Genomic DNA, 20,843 nt, shown 5'->3' with positions numbered 1-20,843 from the left:
GATATTTGTTTAATTATTTTAGAGTGTCTAAGAAATCTTTCGATGATCTGCTAGACCTAATCAAGGTAGACATATCGACGATCAACACCTCGATGAGGGATTCCATCTGCCCAGAGCAAAAAACTTATCATAACATTAATGTGAGGCCTTTACTATAATCAGTTTTATTGAAGGAAATGTGTTCTAGATATAAATCAAACAACTATTTCCCTGGGAAAAACAGCCATGCATTTATGAATTTTCTTTCCCAGTTACATACAGTATATTGCTGGGCACTTTTCAGTTTCACTTATGAATAAATCGGTATGATAAAACGCCCTGTGTGAACGTAGCCTTAAGGCTACGTTCACACAGGGCGTTTTTAACGGCACGGTGGATTGTTCAATGTTAGCTTATGGAATCGTTCACACGTAACCGCGGCGTATTGCGGCGGTTTCCAATACGCCGCGGTAGCTAGCTTCCCTTCTGCAACGCGGCGTTGCCAGGCGTGTCGAGATACATACACGTGAATGGCATCGTTCACACACTGCGATGAACCGCCCGTTTTGAGGACAGCAGGCGCCATCATTGGCTGTGTGTCAGCCAATGAGAAAAGAGATTGTGCGTTACCATAGCAACCCTGGCCACCTGACCTGGTCCACCGCGTGACTCTCAGTCACTTCACACACTATTGCATCGCTGTCAATGTCAAATGTTAACTAGTGATGGGCAAAACTCATCTTTTTTGGTCGTCGATTACTTCGATTACTTTGGTGATCAGTAATCGATTAGTAATCGATTACTTAACGATTACTTTCACAGGAATCTGGTACATTACACGTACTACTACAGTATAATCAAGTACAATGGTCCTTGGTATTAATTTATACAATTATGGTATGTTTCTCTCTCTCTAAGCCTAAAATCCTTGAAAATTATAACAAATGAGGACTGGTATTGGCAATAAGTTCAAGTTTAAACCTATATGTATTGTGTTTCTTATTCCATTATGCACACAAGTAAATATCGATAATCCATTTATATGAATAATGAATTAAGAAAAAAAATTCCCCGAGTCTTTATCCTAAAATAGAACAGATTATTATTCTTATTCTTTGTTTTTAATGAAGATATGAAGAGGTAGCTGATAAGAAAATGAAAAACACTTCTCTTTGAATGAAAAATAAACGCCTTTACTCTTAAAGAAATAAAAAATAAGCTTGATACTTCTATTTAGTTTATAAATTTTTGTTTTTGAATAAGAACATATTTATTATTTTCTATAAGAAAGCAAAATAAATTTTGAAAATCCTTTTAAAAGAAATATAAATGTCTTACAGAAATCAAATTTATGTGCCAATCAACATCCGTTGATCTATTCTATTCATTATTGTTCATGAATAGGAACATATTTACGTGTTTTGGTTTTATTCTATTTCTTTTCACTGAAATTAGTTCTCCAGTCTTTGAATGGAGTCTTTCAGATGGCACTAATTTTCCTGGGGCACATAAATACTTCTTTGCTAAAATACTCAGGCGGGGATATTGTTCACTGTGCCGTTTCCAGAATTCCAGTGGATCCTCGGTTCTTGCTCTCCTTCTTTCAGCTGTGTACTGCTTCAGTTCCAATGTGGTATCCAACCTCCTTTCTCAAACTCCAAACCCGCTGCCACGCAAGGTAAGGCTCCTCTAACGGATATTAACAAAGAAAGAAATTTGTCTCGTAAAATAAAAATAAAAAAAAATAAAAAAAAGACGGTAATCGACTGCTTGGAAATATAATCGACTACTGAGATTTTTAAAAGTCATCGATGTAATCGATTACTAATCAAGTTAAATATATCTTAGTTATACCAGTCCACTGAGCTGATTAACAGCTCTCCGAGAGCTGGCCCGAAGGATTAGATATTTTTACGTGGCTAGGAACTAATTGGTTACCTAGCAAAGGGACCTACATCTTATTGTGGGATCCGAACCACATTATATCGAGAAATGAATTTCTATCACCAGAAATAAATTCCTCTGGTTCCGTGTTGGCCGAGCGGAGAATCGAAATTCGGACCACCGGATTGTTATCCGAGCGCGAAATCCACCCGTCCAACGAGGAACATATCGATTACTAATAATCGATTACGCTCACCACTAGTGTTAAATCTGGAGAGAGCTCATTTTGATTTATATATATAGGACACATTTCCTTCAATAAAACTGGTTATAATAAAGGACTCACCTGAATGTTATGACAAGTTTTTGTTCTGGGCAGATGAAGCCCTCATTGAGGTGTCGATCTTCGATAGATCTATCTTGATTAGGTCTAAGAGATCATCGAAAGATTTCTTAGACATTCTAAACTAATCTAGAAAGGTTTCTTCTTGACCTCTTAAAGATGGGTACAATGTTACAAATAAATGAAAGATATGTCTATCATGCAAAACTGGGTGTACCCACTTCCGTCTTTGGCGCTGTTTGCGCCGATTCATTCTGTGATTCAACAGCCAAAAGCAAGATATTTCTTACACGTCCATTCCGACACTGGATGTCACAAATAAAGAAAATAATATATATATACATTACATACATACTATATATATATATATATATATATATATATATATATATATGTATATATATATATATATATATAGATATATATATGATATATATATATAACATATACTATATATCTATATATATATATTATATATATATATATATATATATTATATACATATATATATATATATATATATATATATATATATACATATATATATATATATATATATATATTATATATATATCATATATATATATGTATATATATATATAGATATATATATATATATATATATATATATATAAAAGGCATTACCGCGCGTTGGCCGCCGCGGTCAAAAACGTTTCGTGTGAACGATAACAGCGTTAAACGAGCAATGGCCGCCTCTGTTAAAAACGCCCTGTGTGGACCTAGCCTTAATGTAAGCTCTCGAAGTTTTCATAACCAGTTTTCTTCTTATATTAAGAGCATACTGCTTTGGGTTCACAGTTTTTTTTATTTATTGATTGATTGATATAGAGTTTAGGCCAAAGGCCATGCATTGGGAGCAATGAGGTCATTCAGCGCTGGAAAGGAAAATGCGAGTAGGTGGGTCTGTATGAATGGAGGTGCTGTCAAATGAATGAAAGGGGTTGCAGCTACGGCATTAAGCCCCATAAGTGGCGGGGGGGTTGGGGGGGGGGGGGCTGAGTTCACATTTTGTGATTTTGCTTGAATATACCTGTGATGAATGAAGAAACGAATGTCCCTTTAGATTACGTAGATATCGCTGTTAACAATAATCAAAATTGTGACTTTCTTGATAGTTGAAGAAACTGAATGTTTCAAGGAGCTACAGAGAAGCGTTCGCGAATAAAGGTTTTCTGTACATGATGTACATGAATAGTAAGTTGCTGTAGCGATTAGAATTTTCTATACTACAAGCGAAGTTTGTATTTTTCTATATAGACAAAAAAGGGTGGCTGGAATTAAAAGTGTCTTAAACAAGGGTGACTTATTTCCCAGTGGATGTGTAAGTTATATTTATGGATGGCTTGACCAAAAAAGTCAGCAAAGACAAGACAACATGAGACTAAGTTTCTTTGATGAGGAAATGGGCCACGTCAGCCGCCAACATTTACTGCTAATCTAAAGGAAACAGTACCAGATTCTATGGGTACAAATTTTTAGCAGATTTAACACAGGAAATGGGCAGTTTATTTAAAAATTTTGTGGAATTGCTGACATATACCGATGATTCTATGTTAGATGGTGATGCTGAAGGGAATCCTTTGGTGTAGCTCAGGCAGTCAAAAGCATCTGCAGTAGAATAGGAAGGTTATTAGGGAAATGGGAACTTGTCAGCTCGATCAATGACCGCAAGGCAGAGAAGTGGGAACAGTGATTGCATGAAACGTTTGGGACCACAAGTCAAACCGATGGCGTCAAAATTCGAGGTTTTTGAAATGAGTTCTGGCGCAGTGAGGCTGAATTAAAAGGGAGTGAAAGCGTGAGAAATGTGGAGATGAGACTACCAGATAAGATTGCTATCATCAAAGACATGTTGGTTCACAACGTTTCGACCAGATTAGGTTCATTAAGAGGACGGAGGTTTTTAAATGAGAAGTACAAGTCTAGAGCACGACCTATAGCCACTATGGGGCGAAGGTGGCAATCCAGTCCAACTCAGTGCCGGTCCCGAGCCCGGATAAATAGGGAGGGTTGGAGCCAAAAAGAGGGCATCCGTCCGTAATGTATCTGTCGAGTGCAATTATGAAAAGACTCGCTTATGATAGAAATAGATGGAGGAGGATCATTGAAAACCGCGACCCTGAATAAGAACTGAGAAGAAAAGAAAATAAAATTTAATGAATAAAGACATACGAGAGACGAGTTGCAATGCGTGACCTGCGTATATTCGTTGGCTCCGATATTTATCGTTTGCCATTTAAAGGAGGAATGGAATGTATAATAATCCTTTTGTAATTGTATGATAATATATATATATATATATATATCTATAATATATATATAGATTTAATGATTATAGAGACTATACATAAGATATCGACTATAGATATAGATTATATATCTATATATATATATATATATATCTAGATAGAATATGGTATAATGTATTATAGATATATATAGATATATATAGAGTAAGACTATATATATGTTTACAATGATATATATATGATAGATTATATACATATATTATATATATATATATATAATATAGATATTGTATAAATATATGTATATATATTATATATAATATATACCATATATATAATATAGATATATATATATATATATATATTATTATATCTATATATATATGTATAACATAATATATATATTTATAAATATATATAATATAATAGATTAGTTATATATAATATATAACATTATATATATATATATATATGTATATATATATAAATCTCTATATATATATATTATATCTATATATATATAATTATTGTATATAATGTATTATATATTATATATAACTACATAAAATATATATATCATATATATATAATTATATATATAGTAGATAATACTATATGTATACATATATATATATATATATATATATATATATATATTATATATATATATAATTTATGTATACATATATATTTAATATATATATATATAACTATATAATATAATATATATATATATCTATTTATATATACGCATCTGTATATGACATTCATTTTTAAACCCCAATGGGGCAAATTATTATGAAAAAAAATATATATTCCCTTAATTTCAGAGTCTGTTCTTGTGCTCCCTCGTAGCGCTGCTGCCTCTCCCCCAACCTTCCTCGAGCTACGAGATCGAATGTCTCTCCGTTGAATTTGACTGTAGCAACATTACTTACACCTTAGGCCGTGTCTGCCTAAGACACAACAACTACATCGACCCAGGACTCTCCCACGTTTACAGAGGTTTGTACAGAGACGGAGTCCTACATCCGGTCGTCGTTCTCTCCTTCAGGATGTGTGTCAGATGGAAACTTTTTTTTTTTTTCGTTTGCGCTTTTTCTTAAAACTAGATAAAATGATAAATATAGCCGCTTTGCAGTTACCTACTTGAAGGCACCCTGTGAACACATAATAATAATAATAATAATAATAATAATAATAATAATAATAATAATAATAATAATAATAATTGCAATGTTAAGCTTATTCGGAATTTTAACGTTTTTTTCCTGTTTTCGTATATTTTTTGTTGACCACAAATCATTGCACGAAAAAAGACAATGCATTGCAATCCTCACTCTCTCTCTCTCTCTCTCTCTCTCTCTCTCTCTCTCTCTCTCTTTCTCTCTCTCTCTCTCTCTCTCTCTCTCTCTGTATCTACATACTACTATCCCGTTGGCGCTATTCCTTCTTGGTACTTATGTTATCAACTCTCTCCTGGTACTGAGCCAAGACTGACCTCCTGTAGCCATAACCTATCTGTTAAAATCTTCTTCACAGAGCGACGATCTGCTGACAACTATACCGTACATTCTGCGAAGTCTCCTTCGCTCGTCCACCCAAGAGCTACACACTTGCCCATGGCTGACGAAGAACCTCTGAAGGCATTGAAGGTAAATAGTAAATGCATTGATCGTCTTCGTCGGCCCCAACACCGCCTGACGCACCATCTCGTGTGCTTTGTCTTTCACAAATCTCCACTTCCTCTCATCTACTATCTTCCCAAGGATAGGACGAAGTACATTCCCATGCCATCTCCCCTTCATCACTACGTCATCTCCGCATGGCAATCCGTAACCTCCTTTGGAGTCATTTCTAACTCTGACCTGCCATTTGACTCCTAATATTCTTCTTGAAGCTTTATTTTTAAGTCGACAAAACCTCTTATGTACGTTGAGCCTCACTGTCACTCTTGATCCATGTCCGTGCAGCCATGCAGATAGTGTCATTTTTATATATGGCATAATCTTTCTTTTGTATGCAATTGAGTCTGTTTGGTTTTCAGACCTTATTCTGCCAGCCCATTGCTTGACTTGCCTTTTTGAGCATTAAAAAATGTCCAATAGATATCTTTTCTACGGCCTACTGCTTTGCAGATGTCTTGCAACTCAATCGTGGTGATACTGAAAGAATGATCTTCAATCTAAAATCTTTATGGAAATATTGTTTTACGAATAAGACATTTAGAACCAATTGAACGTCCTCTACTGCAGGGGTTCATAACCTTTCGATGACTCAAGACCCCCCAATGAATTACCCCGTGTGGTTTCATACCCCTTTGCCAAAGTCCACTTCAGTCCTATTTGTTGACAATACAACTTAATATACTTAGTTTATTACATACTTCAGGTTTGAATAGCTAGGAATAGAACAGACAAGAACATCAAAAGCATTTATAGCTTTTATAGTTACTTATTTACAAAATGTACCCATGTATACATCGCCACAATAAAATCAAATATATTACAAAATATCTGGAGATCAAGTCCCATACCCCTTGGATACCCTCAGCATGTGGTTCCCATACCCCTAGGATACCCCCAGAATGTGGTTCCCATACCCCTTCGATACCCCCTGCATGTGGTTCCCATAGCCCTTGGATACCTCCAGCATGTGGTTCCCATACCCCTTCGATACCTCCAGCATGTGGTTCCCATACCCCTTCGATACCCCAAGCATGTGGTTCCCATAGCCATTGGTTACCCCCAGCATGTGGTTCCCATACCCCTTGGATACCCCCAGCATGTGGTTCCCATACCCCTTCGATACCCCCTGCATGTGGTTCCCATAGCCCTTGGATACCCCCTCAGCATGTGGTTCCCATACCCCTTGGATACCTCCAGCATGTGGTTCCGGCATACCCCTTGATATACCCCAAGCATGTGGTTCCCCTAGGCCCCTTCGGTTACCCCCTGCATGTGGTTCCATAGCCCTTGGATACCCCCTCGCATGGTGGTTTTCCATTACCCTGGGATTACCCTCCACATGTGGTTCCATACCTCCTTGGATACCCCAAGCCATTGGTGGTTCCCATAGCCCCCTTGTTACCCCAGCATGTTTTGGTTCCCATAGCCCCTTGGATACCCCCAGCATGTGGTTCCCATAAGCCCTTGGGATACCCCAGCATGTGGGTTCCCATACCCCTTGGATACCCCCAAGCATTGTGGTTCCCATAGCCCTTCGGATACCTTCCAGGCATGTTGGTCCCATAGACCCCCTTAGGTACCCCCAGAATGTGGTTCCCATTGACCATTACTTGGATACCCCCAGCATGTGGTTCCCATAGCCCTTGGATACCCCCTGCATGTTGGTTTCCCTAGCCCCTTGGTGAATGCCCCCATGGCATGGTGGTTCCCATAGGCCCATTGGATACCTCCAGCATGTGGTTTCCCAATAGCCCCCTTGTATACCCCCAAGCATTGTGGGTTCCCCATAGCCCTTGGTGGATACCCCCAGGCATGTGGTTCCCCATATCCCATTCTTGGATGACCCCCAGCATTGTGGTTCCCATTACCCCTTGGATACCTCCAGCATGTGGTTCCCATACCCCTTCGATACCCCCAGCAGCGGAAAAAAAATTAGGGGGAGTTTAAATATGTAAATATAAAATCAATATGAAATGACCAGGATCATATCATTAAACTTTGCATTTTTAAGTGAAAGGGTAGAGATGGAAAAAATGCATTTTAAATATTTAATAAATTTAAATAAATTGGTTAGACATTTATGAATACATATAATTTAAAATTTAAAATGAAATAAATTTCACTGTAGCAGCTGGTGGTGGAATAACGTAAACGAGTCCTCGAATGATTAAGAATGTCAAGCGAGGACGAAGAAATGCACTTTTGTACGAGAGATTAAGGTTCACAACTGCGAGGGCTTAACCTTCTTCCTTTCACTCATCCGCTAAAAAATACAAAGTAAAGGAGAATCAACCACGGGAAAAATCAGAACAAAAGATACAACACTAACAAAAGTTACTAAAATAAATCAACAAAAAATCAACACTAATCAAAATATCAATTACTGCAATCGCATGATTAAAATCTACAATTTTCATGTAAATCAATAAAATCTTGAAATCAACGAATCACCGAAAACAGCAATTAGCTAATCACGAAAATCACCTTACGTAAATATTTACTTAAATCAACACTAATTCACAAAAGCTCTCAAATCATCAGTAAAACAAATAGCAAAATCAACGAGTAGTCAAATACTTAAGAAATAAAATTATAGACTGCATTGAAATCATAGGTTCAATCTAGCAAGAATTTAATAAATTAAGATACTTGAAACAATTTTCAAAACACTGGCATATAGAGTATGTAACGCAAGAACAAGCATTAAAGCCCCTTATGCTTACCCTGTTGCGATAACAGTTCTGGCGAGTGTGGAAAAAATCATTCAATAGACGATCATCGCTAAGCAGCGTCCGGATCCCATCCTCGATGAATTAGTGTGTAATTATGTCCATGATGGAGAAAAAATCCATAGTAATTAATCCAGCACTAAATACGGTAGTAATCCAGGACGGAGTCATAAATCCAGCGTGAGTGTATAAATCCTTAAATCCACTTGAAAAATGAGAGAGAGAAAGAGAGCTGCTCCTCGTCACTCCCGTCACCGTGTAAGGTTATGCTGAAGACTGCTTAACTGTGTGAAAAAACTTCACAAAGGCTTTAGCGGCAGGCAGATATAACTACTGTTAAGTAGTTACTATTTAAAAGCAAAGGGGCAATTAGCGACACTTCTGTATGCCAAATGTATAAATACTGAATTATTCAAATTAATAATTTGAAGTTTTTTCAATCTGCCCCCCGCGGATTTAAATTTAAATTTCTATACAAGACCAGATTGAGCTAGCTGCTTATTCTTCTCAGAACAAATCAAAGCAGCCCCCCGTTGAATTCTTGCAATATTGTCATTAGAAACATAAGAATCACTCTGAGGTACAAGATTAAAATCTAACTGATCAATATGAGAATCACTTAACCCATCACCTTTAACCAAAAGAATAACAGACGATATATCCCTAAAAGCAACACTTTTATTACCCTTGACCAATTGTACTTGAACAGCCTCACCAAGAGAATTATAAATAACATCAAGAACTCTAGCTAAAGGGTAATTGGGAGCCTTAACCATTGAATCCTTTATCAAAACTATGTCACCTTTTGAGATTTTAACGTGCTCTCTAGGGTAATATTTATCTCTGTATTTAGTTGCCTGATCTTGCAATCCAAATAAAAATTCATTGTGATAACTATTACGCAATTTCTCTTTAATATGAATTAAACGCTGAAAGTCCTTACCCAAATCAGAAGAGTCATAATCATCAAGTTGACCTTCGTGATATATACATTCCATAACCTGTGTATCATATCCAAACTTCAAAAACTCTGGTGACAGCACCTGAAAATCATCATTCACATTCTGCTCCCTCAATGCGCCAAGTTCAGAAATGGGTTTCTTATTAGCGTAACATATGCATTGTTTAATTACATGAGAAAATTCCAGAAAATCCAGAATATGATTATGGATTGCTCCCTGTATTAACTTTCTTACCAGACCAACTCCGGACTCTATGATACCTCCAATACCACGATTCAGAGAACCACGAGGATACTGTGAAAATTCAGTGACATCGACACCCCTCTGATTGAAGAATTCCTGCACCTCACTTGCTTTCAGACATTCCTCAATCCATGTGAATGCACCACCAAGATTTGAGCCAGAATCTGAAAATACTTTGTTTAGGCAAACCATAGCTGTAAACATGATTTTGAAAAGCCAATAAAAATCCTTTAGAATCAGCTGAAGTTACTATTTCAACATTAATCATGTTAGACCAAATACATTTAAAGATTACCCCATAGGTTTTAACTTTGTCACTTCCATACCTTGTGAAATATGGCCCAAAGTAATCAATGAAACATACAGAAAAAAACCTCTTTATGGGATTCACATTCCATTCTCTATAGTCATTAGCATTAACTTTAACTGGTCTACTATTAAAACGTTTACAGTGGTAACATTCATTCACAACCTTCTTAACTGTTGAAAATCCTTAAGCAGAAAAAATGCCGGTTTCAATTTATGTAACACTAGTAAGTACCTGAGTGATTAAACTTCAAGTGAGTGTCCATTATCAGTATTCTACCGAAATCACTATTATTACTAATGAGTATTGGAGTTCTCGACATCATACCTTTAGACATCTTTCCCATCTTACATTTTACTCTAAGAATACCATCAGAGTCACAAAATACATTCATTCTACTAACTAGCTCAGGAATAGACTTTTTTGCTTTCCGTTTTGAAGTGAAAAAATCATGTAAATCTGGAAAGCAATTCTGTTGATCAAGCTTTAGCAAATCATTACTGCATTTTTGGTAGCTTGCATCTAATAAGGCAATTGACTGCTGGCTCTTAGAATTTATTCTTAATCTTATATTGTTTATGAAAAGCTTAACTTTCATTAGTACTTTAACCGCTTTGTTAAGTGAAGAATACTTTGTTATATCTACAACTGTACCAACTGACATATCTTCAACACTTGCCTTATTTACAACCAGCTTGGGTATATCCACATCATTAATCATGCCTGGATTAGGAATTACAAGCCATTCCAGTAAACTTAAATCTTCCCGTAACATCTCGGGTCCGGTCAAGTAACAAGAGTTTCTCAACTTTGAGAAAGATACTAATCTAGTAGTGAAATCTGCAGCATTTTCATTTGACCCTACATGAGCTAACTTCACCGAGTGTATAGACTTACAGAGGTCGACAATATTTGTGATTCTATTATTCACATATACACTTCTCTTCTGAAGCTTTGTTCTCAAGTTCTCATAATCAGCTAGCCAACTTAAGGCAATCGTAGAATCTGAAAACAACATTATGTCATTAACTGCAATAGGCACAATACAAGAAGTGAGCATTTTATACAGCTCAAAAGCCCTTTGCAATGCATACTCTACTGCAGTGAGTTCGAGTACAGGCATAGTTCGCCCTTGCAGATTTTTATTCAGAATCTTATTATGGGCAGATACGAAGGATACCAACTTTGAATCTCTCTCCTGCAAGTAAATAACACATCCAATAAAGTTTTTACTCGCATCACTCATTACAATTATATCAAAAGTGGACTTTCTGCTACCCATATATCTTGGTATCTCTAGCCTTTCACCATTATTGAATTGTGAAGCTATGTTTCTCCATTCATTTAGCTGAGCACCATGAAGAATAGTATCCCATTTATTTACATAATCCGACTGTAATTGCCTGAGGAAAATCTTACATCTGTTTAAAACAGGCAAGTTAGCATTATTCAAATCAAATATACTCATTACTGAACTCAAAATCTGCCTAGGAGTATCAGCTTCAACATTTAATTTTACACATGTGGCCTTTAGTACATCATTATATCTGTCCCAGCACATGCCAAGAATTTTAACCTCTTGTGGAGTCTCTGTGCCAACTTTACAGTCAATCTCATGCTGAAATTGAGAATAACTAGTAACATACTGCTGCAACGGAAATTTATGCTGCTCAAATATTGTACTGGCTTCCCTGTGAACCATTTCAACTTCATCTTCATCTGCGCAGCCAATCAGAAAATTATCAACATAACTGCCTTGGTAGATTCTTTTTTTCAATTCCTGAATTTCTTCAGAATCACCATCTGTCTCCAATATTAGCATATTATAAAGACTGCACTGCAACAGATATGGAGAAACAGACATCCCAAATATTACTCGCTTTGAGCGATACACAACTGGTGTAAAATCTCTGGATTCAACATCCTTAAACCAATAAAAGAGAAATTTTGAGGAATTCTCATCATCAATGGCCAATCTGTGAAAGGCTTTTGAAATATCAAATCCAAGTACAAACTTGTCAAACCTCATCATGGTCAATGCATCACTTATTTTAAAATTCTTGTTGTAACCTGGGTGAATACATTGATTCAGACTAATGCCTTTACTACCATCAGGTCTCTTTTCTGCAAGATTCGCCATGTAAATAACTCTTACTTTCGTAGTATCTCTTTCTTCTTTAATTACAGGACTGTGGCTAATGAAGAAATATTTTGGAAATTTCCTTTTATATTCTTCAAAATCTTCAACTTTCTCAATGATTCCCAAATCAATTTGGGACTGGAAAACTTCATCAACTCGCTTTAGAACATTACTGTTCATGTATTTCTTCTTCAGACTGCACAGAACCTTGAAAGCAAGTCTCTCATTTGATCCAAGAAGATCTTTATATCTAGTCAACCAAGGAATTGGTACAACATATCTTTCAGAATCTCTGGAAATGTTGCGTAAAATAAAATCCGTCACTTCTTGCTCAGTTTCATTAGTAACACATTCAATAGAATTCTCTTCTTCCATATTTATGAATAGTTTACAATTATGATCCAACTGAGAATAATCCGCAACCTCTGCTATATCGGTGGCATGCTTTCAAAATTACATATTTCCATCAAGTGTTGGCACTTCATAGTCAAAATCCATCAGAATCAATCTCCATAGTGCCAATGTATGAAGTAGTAGATTCCTATTTCCTTCAGAAATCTTCCTATTTAGACATCAAAGATGTATCTACTACATCGGAAAGATTCTTTATCCAGTCAGAAATAGAACCAATCAATATTAGTTTATTATCAATTCTGTAAAAAGAAGTCAGTCTGTCTTTTTGACCTAGTACTCCACTCTCCATGCTCATCACACAATGCCAATCCTTTGCACCTATCAGTAGCTTTATATCATCAATGTCATGAATTCTGTTTACACCATTGAATTTATCATAAGCAACCTCTTTACCACTCTGCCTTAGCAGCTCTATTAATTTAGACATATGAGGAGCTTTCATCTGAATTTTAATCTTAGGAATACAAATGCAAGTAATTTCATAACTTACATCACCAATCTTAAAAGGAAAACTCACTGACTTGGTACAAATCTTTTGATTAGTATTAATCCCCTTGATAATCAAATTTATCTTAGGATCTACTACCTTTAAGTTCAAGAAATCTGCTAAACTTTCCTCAATAAAGGAATTCTGGCTACCTGAATCCAAAACTGTATCCACTTTTACGCGATCATGTTCAGTTGTCACTGTTAGTAATGGTAATAAAGAATCAACAATATCCAAATGACTGGATGCTGTAACAGTTGATGGAATTTCATTAACACTCTCGACAACATTAACCACCTTTGTGGTAGTTTGTTTACTATTACTAGAATCTGTTGGCTTTGAGCTACACAAAAAAACTCCAGTGATTACCCTTTTTGCATTTGAAGCATACACCTGATGTTTGAAATCTGCACCCATTACTATTATGACCTACTTTTAAGCATTTAAAGCACTTGTGCAATTCTTTCAATCGCTTTATTTTATCAGATACTTCCAAGTACTTTGTACAACTGGCAATTTTGTGATCTTTAGCATTACAAAGCATACATGTACTCCTTGTTAAACTAGTATTCAAACTAGTAGCCAATACTGCGGTCTTACATGGACTTCCTTTACTAGTGTTTAAATGAGCGTTATATCTGCTGCAAGCTTCCAAAAATTTACCAGTGACATCATCTAAAGTAGGATGAGACTTATTTGTGATCGCAACTATGATATCTTGAAATTTAGTAGGCAGTGAAGACCACACAAAATAAAGCATAACAGTGTCCAAATCAATAGCATTATCTTTCACTGCATCAATCAGCTTCTTAATATGAGCATAAAAAATATATGGGTCATCCTTGCCCCAAACAAACCTCAAGTCAGTTAACTCTTTAATGAGGACAAACTTCTGAGGCATTTCATCAGCAAATGCTGCGATCAAAATTTGTTTAGCCTGACCAAAAGTTTGCTGGGACACATTTATGGAACTAATCATAGCCTTTGCTCTACTATGACATTGCTGCTCAAGTAAATTATACCTCTCGACTTCATTTAAATTATACGGAGCAGTCAAGTGTTCAAAAACTTCAAAGAATCGCTTGCATGTAAATTTATCTTCCTTAGAATCTGCATAATACTGAGGCAAATTCAACTTGGGCAAATCAATTCTAGTTCTGCAAGGAGTTTTATTATCAATCTGTAAGGAGAGATTATCAAGTCTAGACTGCATTTTGTTTGACAGTAATTTAATTTTACGATAATATTCCTCACATTCAGAATCTTGCCTATCCAAATCCTCCTGGACTAAGGAGTCCAGTCTAACTTTACTCAAAATCAAATCATCTAAGCTGTGCAATCTTTGACTGTACTCACTCAGAAAACTCAACTCTGTTTGCAATTCAGCTTTATCCAAAGAATCAACAGCATTACACAATTTAGTATACAATACAGTAACCTTACGGCGTATAGTAGTACGTTCACGCTTTTCAGATTCCGCCATCTTTAACTAATAGACAACACACCACACACAAATCAACTTTCAAATAAAAAACTAACACGTACAACGCGAGAGGAGGGGGACCCGGACACCGCCCAACTAGACATGACCAACTTTCCACACCAGTGCTTAAAAATATTAATCCAAAAGTTCGAAGGACCAAGCGGAAAAAATTAGGGGGAGTTTAAATATGTAAATATAAAATCAATATGAAATGACCAGGATCATATCATTAAACTTTGCATTTTTAAGTGAAAGGGTAGAGATGGAAAAAATGCATTTTAAATATTTAATAAATTTAAATTTAAATGGTTAGACATTTATGAATACATATAATTTAAAATGAAATAAATTTCACTGTAGCAGCTGGTGGTGGAATAACGTAAACGAGTCCTCGAATGATTAAGAATGTCAAGCGAGGGCGAAGAAATGCACTTTTGTACGAGAGATTAAGGTTCACAACTGCGAGGGCTTAACCTTCTTCCTTTCACTCATCCGCTAAAAAATACAAAGTAAAGGAGAATCAACCACGGGAAAAAATCAGAACAAAAGATACAACACTAACAAAAGTTACTAAAATAAATCAACAAAAAATCAACACTAATCAAAATATCAATTACTGCAATCGCATGATTAAAATCTACAATTTTCATGTAAATCAATAAAATCTTGAAATCAACGAATCACCGAAAACAGCAATTAGCTAATCACGAAAATCACCTTACGTAAATATTTACTTAAATCAACACTAATTCACAAAAGCTCTCAAATCATCAGTAAAACAAATAGCAAAATCAACGAGTAGTCAAATACTTAAGAAATAAAATTATAGACTGCATTGAAATCATAGGTTCAATCTAGCAAGAATTTAATAAATTAAGATACTTGAAACAATTTTCAAAACACTGGCATATAGAGTATGTAACGCAAGAACAAGCATTAAAGCCCCTTATGCTTACCCTGTTGCGATAACAGTTCTGGCGAGTGTGGAAAAAATCATTCAATAGACGATCATCGCTAAGCAGCGTCCGGATCCCATCCTCGATGAATTAGTGTGTAATTATGTCCATGATGGAGAAAAAATCCATAGTAATTAATCCAGCACTAAATACGGTAGTAATCCAGGACGGAGTCATAAATCCAGCGTGAGTGTATAAATCCTTAAATCCACTTGAAAAATGAGAGAGAGAAAGAGAGCTGCTCCTCGTCACTCCCGTGTAAGGTTATGCTGAAGACTGCTTAACTGTGTGAAAAAACTTCACAAAGGCTTTAGCGGCAGGCAGATATAACTACTGTTAAGTAGTTACTATTTAAAAGCAAAGGGGCAATTAGCGACACTTCTGTATGCCAAATGTATAAATACTGAATTATTCAAATTAATAATTTGAAGTTTTTTCAATCCAGCATGTGGTTCTCATAGCCCTTGGATACCTCCAGCATGTGGTTCCCATAGCCCTTGGATACCACCAGCATGTGGTTCCCATAGCCCTTGGTTACCCCCAGCATGTGGTTCCCATACCCCTAGGATACCCCCAGAATGTGGTTCCCATACCCCTTCGATACCCCCTGCATGTGGTTCCCATAGCCCTTGCATACCCTCAGCATGTGGTGCCCATACCCCTTGGATACCTATAGCATGTGGATACCTTATAAGCATGTGGTTCCATACCCCGGCCCTTGGATGCCCTCCAGCTGTGGTTTCCCATAGCCCTTGGAGATATCCCTTAGCATGGTTTCCCCCCATAAGCCCTTGGATACCCCCTCCAGCATTTGTCCCTAGCCTTGGAATATCCCTAGCCCATGGTTTCCCATAGCCCTTGGATACCCCCAGCCCATGTGGTTCCCTAGAACCCCCTTGGTTACCTACCCCCCACATGTGGTTCCCATAGCCCTTGGATACCCCCGCCATGTGGTTCCCATAGACCTGGGTACCCCCAGCATGTGGTTCCCATAGCCCTTGGATCCCCCTCCCAGCCCATGATTGTTTCCCATAGCCCTTGGTTACCCCCAGCATGTGGTTCCCATAGCCCTTGGATACCCCCAGCATGTGGTTCCCATAGCCCTTGGTTACCCCCAGCAATGTGGACCCCCAACCCCCATGTGGTTCCCTAGCCCTTGGATACCCCCCTCCATCATGTGGTTTCCCATAGCCCCTTGGACCCTATCCCCTACCCCAGCATGTGGTTCCCATAGCCCTTGGATACCTCCAGCATGTGGTTCCCATAGCCCTTGGATACCCCCAGCATGTGGTTCCCATAGCCCTTGGATACCCCCAGCATGTGGTTCCCATAAGACCTTGGTTTTACCCCTTAGCAGCATGTGTTCCCATAGCCCTTGGATACCCCCAGCAGTTGGTTCCCATAAAGCCTTGGTTACCCCCATCATGTGGTTCCCATAACCCTTCCCTTATACCCAGCATGTTGTTCCCATTAGGCCCTTGGATACCCCCACATCCGTTCCCAACCCCTTTGCAATACCCCCTGCATGTTGGTTTCCCATAGCCTTGGTTACCCCCAGCATGTGGTTTCCCATAACCCCTTGGTACCCCTGCATGTGGTTCCCATTAGCCTTGGATACCAGCATGTGGTTCCCATAGCCCTTGGATACCTCCAGCATGTGGTTCCCATAGCCCTTGGATACCCCCAGCATGTGGTTCCCATAGCCCTTGGATACCTCCAGCATGTGGTTCCCATAGCCCTTGGATACCCCCAGCATGTGGTTCCCATACCCCTTGATACCCCCAGCATGTGGTTCCCATAGCCCTGGATACCCCCAGCATGTGGTTCCCTTATAGCCCTTGATACCCCGGATAACCCCAGCATGTGGTTCCCATAGCCCTTGGATACCCCAGCATGTGGGTTCCCATAGCCCCTTCCGGATACCCCCAGCATGTGGTTCCCATAGCCCTTGATACCCCCAGCATGTGGTTTTCCCATAGCCCCCTTGATACCCCTCCCCAGCATGTGGTTTCCAGTAGCCCTTGATACCCCCACAATGTGGTTCCCATACCCCTTGGATACCCCCTTCAGCATTGTTCCCATAGGCCCTTGGATACCCCCAGCATGTGGTTCCCATAGCCCTTGGATACCCCCAGCATGTGGTTCCCATAGCCCTTGGATACCCCCAGCATGTGGTTCCCATAGCCCTTGGATACCTCCAGCATGTGGTTCCCATAGCCCTTGGATACCCCCAGCATGTCCCAATAGGCCCCTTGGATCCCCCAGCATGTGGTTCCCATAGCCCTTGGATACCCCCAGCATGTGGTTCCCATAGCCCTTGGATACCTCCAGCATGTGGTTCCCATAGCCCTTGGATACCCCCAGCATGTGGGTTCCCTACCCGTTGATACCCTTCCCCCAGCATGTGGTTCCCATAGCCCTTGGGATACCCCCAGCCCCCATGTCCCATAGCCCTTGGATACCCCCATCCCTTTGTTCCCATAGGCCCCATGGATAACCCCCAGCATGTGGGTTCCCCATAGCCCTTGGCCCATACCCCCAGCATGTGGTTCCCATAGCCCTTGGATACCCCCCAGCATGTGGTTCCCATTTAGCCCTTGGATACCCCCTTCCCCCAGCATGTGGTTCCCCATAGCCCTTCCCCGTACCCCCTTGGCCATGTGGTTCCCATCCCTTCCCCCGATACCGCCCAGCATGTGGTTCCTCCCATAGCTTTGGATAGAACCCCAGCATGTGGTTTTCCCGATACCCCCAGCATGTGGTTTTCCCATACCCCCTTGGCCTACACCCTTGCATGTGGTTCCCATAGACCTTGTATACCCCCGCCCCCAGCATGTGGTTTTCCCATAGCCCTTGGTATACCCCCCATCATGTGGTTCCCATAGCCCGGTGTAATAAACCCATATGCTGGTTCCCATAGGCCCCCTGGAATACCAGCATGTGGTTTCCCATAGCCCTGTGATACCCCATCCCCCGCATGTGGTTCCCATAGCCCTTGGATACCCCCAGCATGTGGTTCCCATGCCCTTCCCCCGATACCCCCTTGGCCCCCATGTTGGTTCCCCATAGCCCTTGATTACCCAGCATTGTGGTTTCCCATAGCCTTGGATACCCCCCAGCATGTGGTTTCCCTAACCCCTTGGGTATAACCCCCAGGGCCAATGTTTGGTTCCCCCATAGCCCTTGGATACCCCCAGCAATGTGGTTCCCATAGCCCTTGGATCCCCCAGCATGTGGTTTCCCATTAGCCCTTGGATAACCCCCAGCATGTGGTTCCCATAGCCCCTTGGATACCCCCAGCAGTGGTTCCCATAGCCCCCTGGATTACCCCCAGGCATGTGTTGGTTCCCATAGCCCCTTGGATACCACCCCCTTGGCCATGTTGGTTCCCCAATACCCTTCCGGATACCCCCAGCAGGTGGTTCCTATTAAGCTAGGAATAGAACCAGCCCATGTGGTTTCCCATACCCCTTATGGATACCCCCTTGGCCATGTGTTTCCCATTAAGACCCCTTGGTTTACCCCCCAGCCCCATGTGGTTCCCATAGCCCATTGTATACCCACCCCCAGCATGTTGGTTTCCCATAGCCCTTGGATACCCCCAGCATTGTTGGTTCCCCATAGCCCTTGGATACCCCCAGGCATTGTGGTTCCCATAAGCCCTTGGATACCCCCCAGCATGTGGTTTCCCATACCCTTGGATACCCCCAGCATGTGGTTCCCATAGCCCTTGGATACCCCCTGCATGTGGTTCCCATATTTAGGCCCCCGCTTCCCGGTACCCCCAGCATGTGGTTCCATAGCCCTTCGGAATTAGAACGCATGTGGTTCCCATAACCCCCTTTGGATACCCCCTGCATGTGGTTCCCATAATTACCCCCTGGGTTTGCCCCCCAGCCCATGGTGTGTTTTCCCATAGCCCTTGGAATACCCCCAGCATGTGGTTGCCCAATTTAGCCCTTGGATACCCCCAAGCATGTGGTTCCCATAGCCCGTTGGAATGCCCCATGTGGTTCCCATAGCCCTTGGAATACCCCCAGCATGGTGGTTCCCATAGGCCCTTGGATACCGCCGCATTTGGTTGGTTCCCATAGCCCTTGGATACCCCTTGGCCATGTGGTTCCCATACCCTTTGGATCCCCCAGCATGTGGTTCCCTATAGCCCTTGGATACCCCCAGCATGTGGTTCCATAGCCCTGGATAACCCAGCATGTTGTTCCCATAGCCTTGGATACCCCCTTGGATGGACCCCGCATGTGGTTCCCATAGTTCCCTTGGATAACCCCCTCCGCATGTGGTTTTCCCATAGCCCTTGGATACCTCCCAGCATGTGGTTCCCATAGCTTCGATACCCCTGCATGTGTTCCCATAGCCCTTGGATACCCCCAGCATATGGTTCCCATAGCCCTTAGATACCCCCTGCATGTGGTTCCCATAGCCCTTGGATACCCCAGCATGTGGTTCCCATAGCCCTTGGATACCCCCAGCATGTGGTTCCCATACCCCTTGGATACCCCCAGCATGTGGTTCCCATAGCCCTTGGATACCCCCAGCATGTGGTTCCCATAGCCCTTGGATACCCCCAGCATGTGGTTCCCATAGCCCTTGGATACCCCCAGCATGTGGTTCCCATAGCCCTTGGATCCCCCAGCCCCCAGTGGTTCATAGCCCTGGATTACCCCCAATGTGGTTCCCATAGCCCTTGGATACCCCCTGCATGTGGTTCCCATACCCCTTCGATACCCCCCCTTCAGTCCCACAGATGTGGTTCCCATATAGCTAGGAATGAACAGCAGTGGTTCCCCATATCCCCGCCCTTGGATACCCTGCAGGTGTTGGTTTCCCATAAGACCCCTTGGTTTTTACCCCAGCCCATGTGGATTTCCCATAGCCCTTGATACCCCCAGCATGGTTGGTTTCCCATAGCCCTTGATACCCCCAGCATGTGGTTCCCATAG

The 20,843-nt window shown here is 40.2% G+C and overlaps 3 protein-coding genes across 6 annotated transcripts in view; 2 read left to right on the top strand and 1 right to left on the bottom strand.

Annotated features, from left to right (window-relative positions):
• The window catches only part of LOC135199117 (uncharacterized), a gene marked incomplete at its 5' end in the record, with an annotated part of 413,213 nt that overhangs the window by 71,035 nt on the left and 321,335 nt on the right, over positions 1–20,843 (bottom strand). The gene's annotated exons all lie outside the window — the stretch shown is intronic.
• Positions 1–20,843, top strand: part of LOC135199560 (uncharacterized) — a 371,126-nt gene that overhangs the window by 83,020 nt on the left and 267,263 nt on the right. The window lies entirely within an intron of this gene.
• The window catches only part of LOC135199563 (uncharacterized), a 118,454-nt gene that overhangs the window by 697 nt on the left and 96,914 nt on the right, over positions 1–20,843 (top strand). For 3 of the 4 annotated variants that reach the window (XR_010311096.1, XM_064227728.1, XM_064227727.1), the window contains exons 2-3: positions 5,307–5,481; positions 6,019–6,131. Coding sequence is in view for 3 of the 4 variants with exons in the window: in XM_064227728.1 (XP_064083798.1) it covers positions 5,307–5,481; positions 6,019–6,131 (288 nt within the window). In the remaining variant the exon portion in view is untranslated. The remainder of the gene's footprint in view (positions 1–5,306; positions 5,482–6,018; positions 6,132–20,843) is intronic. The other variant, XM_064227726.1, reaches the window with a different exon arrangement.

The sequence above is a fragment of the Macrobrachium nipponense genome, chromosome 25 (assembly GCF_015104395.2).
Source record: "Macrobrachium nipponense isolate FS-2020 chromosome 25, ASM1510439v2, whole genome shotgun sequence".
NCBI lineage: Eukaryota > Metazoa > Arthropoda > Malacostraca > Decapoda > Palaemonidae > Macrobrachium > Macrobrachium nipponense.
This window is presented reverse-complemented; position numbering and strand designations above follow the sequence as displayed.